The sequence below is a fragment of the Triticum urartu genome, chromosome 6A, assembly GCF_056163025.1.
Source record: "Triticum urartu cultivar PI428250 chromosome 6A, HENAU_Tu73, whole genome shotgun sequence".
NCBI classification, from domain to species: domain Eukaryota; kingdom Viridiplantae; phylum Streptophyta; class Magnoliopsida; order Poales; family Poaceae; genus Triticum; species Triticum urartu.
Window position 1 is genome coordinate 522,214,237 of NC_141878.1, and position 8,731 is coordinate 522,222,967.

Sequence of the window (8,731 nt, forward strand, 5' to 3'; positions counted from 1 at the left end):
TGACACGACCAGGCTTGGACGCATGGCCACTCACGCGGGACCGGTGGTTGCCCCCGAATCTCCTCCGTCATGATTTGAGCAAATCTCACTAGTGCATTTGTCTAGATATGTGCTAGTTGCTCATACATATTAAGCATACCAATTTATTTTGAAGTTCAATCGCATATTTTCCATTATTTCATGAATTATTTATGCATTTGTGAACAAACCTCATGATCATGGCAAGAAGGTCTTGTCTTTGTGAATTATGTGATTTCAAGAAGTTTCTCGCAAACATTCAAGAAAAATCATACAAAACCTTCAAGAAGAATCACATGCCCTACAAAAGGGCAAGCCAGGAGAGTAATGTGTCATGCCTCAAGACCGCACCGCGTACCTATGTGGGCCTTTAAATTTTTCCAAAGTGTGCCCTTTGAAAGGATCCTTGGCACAAATGTTATGATCGCGCGCGTTTTTCCACTAGATTTTATGGAGTTACAAATCTTCGAGAATCAATAAGTATCAAGAGTCAAAAACACCAATAAAGAAAGTCTCCCCCAAAGTCAAGATCCAATCTAGGGGGAGGTTCTCGGCCTCCACCCTTCATATATCCATGAAAAGATAGAGGAGAAACATCTTGCCTGGCAGGGGGCATCAAGGAAGGAGGGACCCCCTCACTTCTGGTGGCATCGGGACGCCGCCAGGGCGCCACCATCACCCACATTGTTATATCCATCATCAAATTATTTCTTTATCGAGTGATTTCACCATCCTTAAACCTCTCCAATCCCAAATTAAGGTGTGATTTCAATCCAACTAGTTATTACCCCATGATTTGGTGTATATTTTGTAACTTGTTCCGTTGTTTATCTAGTTTCATGTGTCCTTATGGCATTGGTGATCTAGTACGACTGGTATAAATTGTATGTTCTGATATGGTCTTGTCCTTTGTGCTAGTGTACGGATGAACACATACATTACACAAACATTCTACATCCAGCAATTGTCATGATCAAGGGCAGAGGTGATGCGAAACTGAAAAAACTAAACCCCACAAGTCGGAATGCATAGCGCATTAGATTGTATAGGACCAGATAAGTTAAAGCAACTTTTGGTTTATATTACTGTTATAATATACAATATATAGTTAGGATGGTCGTTGGGGATTCAATCATAAGTGGCACGTGATTTAGTGGTTCTATGTTGTCTATTTGATTTGTTTCTTCATTTTTGGATTCTACCTATACATACCAATATTATATCTTATATTGTTCTATACATTGTAATTGTCTCCCAAGATTCTTTGTGTAACCATTGGTGTTGCAATGTTTGGTTTACTGTTTCGTTCCAAATTCTTCTCTAACGTTTGCTTGATGTATTTTTAGATAGATTGGGATGAATATGTGGCAGTGTCACTAAGAAACTGGCATGTTAATGCTTGACTTGTCAAGCATGTTGGGTACCCTCCTATTCTGTAGAAGCTTAAGATTTCCAGCACCATTGCACTTATGTACTCTAGAGATGTCGGCATAGCTGACCCGTTGATGGGACAAGAATGCGATAAGATGGGATTGTAATAGTTTACTGAGAGGATGCACTTGAACTATAATTGTGATCTATGCGTGAAAATGTAATATATATATATGTGTGTGTGTGTGTGTGTGTGTGTGTGAAATGCGTAATGATGTATGATGTGTGTAATATCTAATCGGTGAATTGTCATATTTTAAAAATCCCTACAAACTCACCCCTTACAGGCTAAGATTTCAGGCCAGTTAGTGATAGCATACTAAAGTAGTTATGAGACAAAATCTCTAGTCCATAAGTGTTAATCACATACCCGTGAAAGGCCATGGACCCATCAATGGAGGGGCAACTACCATAGACAAGAGATTAGTGATGAGCTTTCCAATGGAGCATGTACATGTAGTAGTAAGGGGTCGGAACCCACTCAGATTGGATTCAGGTGGATATCAGACATAGAGTCTATTTTGGGCTCTACCACTAAAGATGTATATATAAGTGGAGGATCTGGACGGATTAAAAGGGATTGTTCGGTTTTGATAAACCCTTTCAAGATTCAAGGATGTCAACTGGAGGTGGTAGACGGGCGACTAATATAAATTTCTTGGTTGATTTTTGGGATCATTGAAGTATAATTTATTTAAATGCAACTAGATGAAACATCCTACATAGTAAGAAGCAACAATTAAGCAAGATAACCAAGGTAGATAACAACTTAAAAAGTAGAGAGAGCTTCAGAAGGAAATAATCCTGAAGTTCAAGTCCTCGTGGGGATTATTGTACCAATTGGGGAGACATGGAGGCACAAAACTTCCCAACGACAACAAATATCTCTCCTCCTCCTCGGTTAGCATTCTCCTTGAGCTTTGGCTAACAAAGCATGAGCTCAACGACTAAGTGGTAGGTCCTGAGGTGGCTTCCGACCTTCATGGACTTCCTAAAGCAAATCCATATGCTTGGAAGATACCGAGAGACACCAAACGTTTAGGGTTCATTGCCAACCCAATAGTAACAAGCATCACGAAGAAATCAAGGGAGATTTAAGATTGACCTGGTGGAATCCCGAATCTAAGTTTCCTATTTTCTTTTCCCTCCAACAAATCAAAGTTCGATTTGCTATAGAGGTTGAAACAAGAGATTGAGGCGGTCAAGAATGCTGGTGGGTGAGATTTGGTCGACCATGCCCTTGGGGAAGAAGGGGACATCATATACATGGGCCCTATCTGTTTTGTTTTCCTTCACATTCTGCCTAACCCAAAGGTCCTAGACCAACTTGGAGATTCGAGATCCATTGACGAAATACTTCGGGTTTAGCAATAGTGTTTCCTTCCCCTTTGTCGTCGGAAGTCCAAAGACCTTGAGGCAGAGCTGAAGGTAAAGACCAAATTAAAGGGTCTTCTCTTCAAGGCTTTGGCACAAGGTATTTGTAAGTTTCTTGGGTTCATATGTCACATGAATCCCGCTCGTGTTCCTCATGCATATCCTTTTCATATCACGACCCTCATATGAGACAAAGATAGGAAAATATAATGCTTTGATCCAATTATGTCATCTTGTTTTATCCCTTTTTATGTGGGTGTTCTCCAACCACCTTTGATTTAAATAATAAGGGCTAAAAACCTGTCCATATACTCATGAATACTATTATCCCCTAATCGCTTGTCATTAGCATCAAAACTTACTTCAGGGCTAAGATGTGGTTTCACCCTAGCCGCCACCACCTTCCACACCTAAGTCATGTGATCGGATCTACCAAAGCACCCGTCGTTGCTCCCTGTACATGTGGATGCATTTAAGTGTTGCGCCTATTACGGTTGGGTGAATCACACAACGGATTCTGAGAGGAGAAGGTGATTGTATGACTATTTGTGCATTGACTTCTTGCTCCGGCTGAACTTTTGCTAGGCGGTGACGGCGGTGCTTCCGTCCGGGCCGACGATCATCGAAGGTGAGTTGTTGGTGGCAGCAATTCCATCTACGTAGGTGGCAGCGGCGACCTTCTACATCCCAACAAAGCGGTCCTCCGCTCGGACACGTGGATGGCGCCGTGGTCCTGTGTTGCTGTTTGTTTGTCGCAACAGGATAGAGGGTCTTGGACCTTCAGATCCGGAAGCAACGGCAAATATGGTTTGTCAACCGATTATGCAACACTCGAGAAGATGTGCAGGACTGCGAAGTGTCCCAAATAGGTGGCATCCGGCAGTTGTTGTAGCTTGACTGGCTGCTTATGCGGGCATGGTCTTCACTTGCTTCGCATCTCACATCAAAACCGTGCCTACCATGTACTTGATGGGATCGCGGAAAGTGGTGGCGACAACACATGATGACTTCAATTTTGGTGGTGTTTCTTGAGTACCCGGTCTCGAGCACCGGGGTGAAAACCCAAGGCCTAAATTAATTGGTTATACCTGGCAATGGCAGTGTTCTTGCGTCGGTATCTTATGGAAGGCATTACTCGGATTTGCTCAGTCCTTATCTTTTGGGTGAAAACCCGGGATTTGACCTTCGGTGGTTGGATCCGACGATGATGGCGCTTGATCGCCGTTCTCTTGCTAGAGGCCTTGCTATTAAAGAACCTTTCACGCTGTCTTTGTGATGGCAAAAGATGGTTCGATCGATGTTTTGATTACTTTGAAGTTTTTTTTCTCCGCCTCCCTAATGAAAGGTTATTTTTAAGGATTAACAAATATAGTAGTGTGAAGATGAATCACAATCATACTTCATGGTTCAAACTCGAAATTAAAGGTAGAGCCCCTCCAAAGACTGCTCAAACGGGAGGGAGGTGCGAAAAGCCAACACATGTTCTTTTGAGAACCAAAGCCACGGATGTTTTATGTACTGCAATTGCAGGAGAGATACACTTTGGCACGCGTGCGACTGCTGCAGAGTGCGGACTGATGCGCCCCCAAACCAGGCCCCCAAGCTCAGTTGCCTGCACACATGAACAGAGCGAGGGAGCAAATCTACTGCGACATGCGCGGGCGGACAAACATACACATGCGCGCACGCGCGTACTCCCCTGCATGCATCGACCAACCACTGAGTTACAAGTGACACACGCACGCACACACATAACAACAACTACCAAGGACACACACTGGGAGCGGGAGATCCGTCCGGCCCGGCGTGCGGCGGCAGGATCAGACGGGGATGTGGTCGAGCTCGTCGTCGTCGGCGGCGACGGACTGGCTCTGCAGCCGGCGGAGCTTGAAGGAGGAGAGCTTCTGGGGGCCGTCCTTGGGCGCGTCCTCGAAGCGGATGTAGGTGTAGGTCCAGGCCCCGGAGAGCGTGCCGAGGACGGGGCCGAGGAAGTAGAGCCAGAGGCCGGGGTAGCGGTTGCTGGCCAGCGCCGGGCCCAGCGTCCTCGCCGGGTTCATCGATCCACCTGACACCGCCCTGCACTCGATCGGTCGCCGTCGCGTCTCAGTTTTATTCCATCACTAATCCCGTTTATTATATCAGTGCATAATACTACTAGACTAACATATTCATCGTCTGACGCGGCCACTATCAATCATGTCATTGTACTTAGCGTGCGTGCCCCATCGCTCCATGCTAGCTCAGGCCATGGAGGATACGGTCAAGGTTACCAAGATTAAGAATGTTATCAGCGACTCCTGTTTGGCCCTTCCCTTGGCTGCCAAGAGCCAAGTGGTGATTAACTGGGCCTAATTAAGGAATTTCTCGTTTTGGGCGTGAGTGAGAATGAATTAGATACTGCGTAGTCCAAGTAGTGATTTCTTAACTACTACTAGCCGGCAAGGGGAGGTGTTAATTGATTAATCTCTAAGCGTAGTGTATATATTTACCCTGCGAAGATGGAGGTAATGCAAACGGAGGAACCGACAGCCAACCCAGCCAACTCACCCACCTGCATGAACAACACGGGAAAAAACAATGTCAGAATCAATGATTTTACAGAGGTCGACAAATGGCAATCAGCATCCAAGACGGCGGCCGGACGACTTACCGCTCTGGTGTCCGTGGCGACGGCGAGGGTGACGAACATCATGTTGAAGGTGACGACGACCTCGATGACCAGCGCGTGCCAGTGCGGCCCGACCGGCTCGGTGGTGCCGATCACGGTGATGGGGTGGAGCACGGCCTTGAGCACGAAGGACGCGCAGATCGCGCCCGTGAACTGCGCCGCCCAGTAGAACGGGACCTGCACAAGCACAAGCACAATCATCCATCAGAACAGATGCACATCGAATCGGTTCGTGAATATGTGCAGCTAGCATGGTAACTGGGCGGCTGGCCGGCGGAATAGGGTGCCGATCGAAAGGCCGCGCTGCATGCGATCTCCGGCAGATCCGGGCCTCGAATATATGGCACATGCCCCAAATCTCACAGCACCCACGCCACGCGCGCGTGCCCTCGACGAACCTGCGAGCTAGCCCCACACAGACATGGCCTGCCTCAGTGCCCCACGCACTAGGCAGCCGGTACGTACGCAGGCAGCAGGAGAGCTCCTGCGGCCACGACACATGTAAAGGTCGTCTTCTAGGTCGAGCCGGAAGGCGATTTCGCACGGTGAAAATGCCGACTAAAAGCGGTGTCAGTGTTAAACCGGTCGGTTGGTGTGGCACAGTACCGGCGTTAGTGCTGGCGAGTGCCCCCGGCCGTGTATCTCCTGTGATCGATGCATACGCTTTGCCACCACTAACTGAACCATCGCGGTAAGAAAAAGAAAGCTTTTCATTCATATTTTCCGACTAGAAAAGGCTTTCTTTTCATATATCTGATGCGACCGAGCTTTAGGTTGGTGCCTCGACCGATCACACCTCACACATATAGCCTGCCTAATAGTGCTGTTTTTGTGCTACATGCAAAGTTATTTCTTCCAACAAACTCCAACTAGACAAATCGACAGGGAAAGGGACGTGCGAGGCGAAGCAGCTAAGCTACTCCAAGTGGCTACTCATTGTACTGGGCTTCTGGGCATCGTTTTGGTGTATAAATACCATCATGAAAGGTACTACCCGATTGGTTGGTTGGGACAACAAGTTACGCGAGCATATACCCTAACCCCGTTGCTTTTGACTCTGCTTATAGCTTATAGCTAAGTCCACAAGCTAGACGCTATGTCGACTCAATAATTCGCCGACTACGCTTAAAGAAGCGATTGAATTTGGCAGTATATATCACGTCCATGACAACACCCTGAAAAGTACGTGTGAGTTAACTGAGTTTTTAGCCATGACTAAACAAATCAGCATGTGATCATCCCATTTTCTAGCTAGCCTGAAAACGGTCTTTCAAATACTGAAGCAACTGTGGTAATCTAATAAGGCGATGAACATTTCTTTAACCGGAGGCGGTCCTGAGCATTGTACGTAGCCGTGACAAAGCAATCCATGGGTTTTCTTGTGCGACTTGTGTCATCCGGTCGAGATAGTATCTCGGTCGATGAGTGGGGTGTTTGCCAAGATCTCTTCGTTGGAAATAACAGACTAAGAGAAAGCGAGAAGATTAACGTGATTACTAGTAGTGGGATGGCTTTTGTGGCTGAATGATCTAGGCGTTTAGCAGCTAGTGCATATGCAGCGTCACTGCTCGACTGCCCAGAGTTGTGTCCTGTTGCGTAACGTATGTAGTACCTGAATCCAGGGGAAATGGCGGAATATGGCGAAGGCGAGGGTGACGGCGGGGTTCATGTGCGCGCCGGAGATGTGGCCGACGGCGTAGATCATGACGACGACGATGAGCCCGCCGGCGACCGACTGGCCGAGCTGCGATATGCGCGTGACGTCGTGGGCGCTGATCGCCGCCGCCCCGCACGTCACGAACACCAGCAGGAACGTGGACACCACCTCCGACACCACCTGCAGATCGACACAACAGTTCGCGTCATTCATTCATGCTCTGAATCCAGTGGTCGGTCACGCGGCCGGCGCAGTTCTATGATCGATCGAATCGTTCGGTCTGGCTCACCTTCTTGAGGAGGTGGGGAGGGAAGTAGTCGGCGATGGACCGCTCGGTGTAGTACACCATGCTGGGCGTGGCGGAGTTCTGCACCGTGCCGATGTCGTGGATCTCGCTGGAGAAGGTCGCCCTGGAGTTCGACCTCGAGTTGGTGGCCATTTCCAAAGTCGACCAACTAGCAGAGCTATCACAGCACCTGAGACTGAGCTCCTGCTTTGTAGGTGGAGAGGAGGAAGCTTACATGAACTAGCTTAGCTCGCTTGCTCTTTGGGGAGATGAGAGCGGGGTATTTATAGGGCTGGACCGGGCGCGAGGTGGCAGATACTAGCAGTCCACACTCACCTTTTAATTAGGCCTGGGTGTCGGATAGGCACTGGGCTTGTGCTGCTGCTTAGCTCCGATCAATCTCCCGCCCTCCGTGTTTTTCCAGTAGTTTTCTTGTTTTTAAATCTGCTCGAACACGTTGTCGCATGGGCATTGGACGAAATAAACCAAATCCCGGGCTTGTTCTCTTCTGCTTAAGGGCATGCATAAACGTGTTAGGACCATGCCCGGGGGCGAAAAGTACGCAAACGATATTTCAATCGGCCGATAGAAGAAATGATTGCAGTTGTAAATTCGCAGGTGCCTATAATATGCCGGGATAAAGGCGCCGACGTCGGCGTCGTGACGCCGATGTACGGCGACGAACCGATTCTTTTAAGCCAGGGTTGCTCCGGAGAAAGAAATTCTATTTTGTAGGTGATGATGGATGGATATTTCATGGGAGGGGGGGTCTCCTACGTCCGTCCCCATGGCTCACGCTTGCGAGCTTGTGTTTAGGTTGACATTGGCATATTCTACTGCCCTAGAAGACACGCAGTGCAGGCGTGATGAGCCAACGCCAACCAGGACAGCCGTGCCGGAAGTTTATCATTGGCCGGAGGGGCATTGTCCCTGTCAGCAGTTGCCGCCATTTCCAGATCAACGATGGAGCCCGATCAACTGGATATTTTTCAAATGCAGGGTTGCTCATGCCGAAACCCAAGCTATCAAATTCAAATGATGAGTAGTTGCAGATTTGCTAAGATGCCATTACAATAAGGGGTTATCTTAACCACTCTCTCCGCACTGCCGTCACCGCTGCCGAATGGGAGGCGCCGCGCTGCACTTTGATCGATCGTCGCCGTCAGAACCGACCTGCCACTGCTGAAAAAATCCTGTGCTGATGTCCGATATTAGTCAACCATATTTTGCAGTCCGGAGTGACCCCTCGCCGATCTTGGGCTCCCCTTTCGCCGTGTCGGGTGCGCACCGCATCGGT

General features: G+C 48.1%; 1 protein-coding gene across 1 annotated transcript; it reads right to left on the minus strand.

Annotated features, from left to right (window-relative positions):
* Positions 1 to 4,286: 4,286 nt before the first annotated feature.
* Positions 4,287 to 7,700, minus strand: LOC125537733 (aquaporin NIP2-1). The gene is made up of 5 exons (XM_048701050.2): positions 7,438 to 7,700; positions 7,104 to 7,328; positions 5,474 to 5,668; positions 5,313 to 5,374; positions 4,287 to 4,899 (listed from the first exon to the last, which is right to left on the minus strand). Exons 1-5 carry the CDS (start codon positions 7,585 to 7,587, stop codon positions 4,644 to 4,646), a joined length of 888 nt encoding a protein of 295 aa, XP_048557007.1. The 5' UTR covers positions 7,588 to 7,700; the 3' UTR covers positions 4,287 to 4,643.
* Between the last annotated feature and the right edge of the window lie 1,031 nt (positions 7,701 to 8,731).

Excerpts from the sequence above, each read along its gene's own strand:
- LOC125537733 (XM_048701050.2), bottom strand. The coding sequence starts at position 7,587 with ATGGCCACCAACTCGAGGTCGAACTCCAGGGCGACCTTCTCCAGCGAG. Across the intron at positions 7,329-7,437 it reads CTCCCCACCTCCTCAAGAAG|GTGGTGTCGGAGGTGGTGTC; the intron begins GTGAGCCAGACC and ends GTCGATCTGCAG. Across the intron at positions 5,375-5,473 it reads TCGCCACGGACACCAGAGCG|GTGGGTGAGTTGGCTGGGTT; the intron begins GTAAGTCGTCCG and ends TTGTTCATGCAG.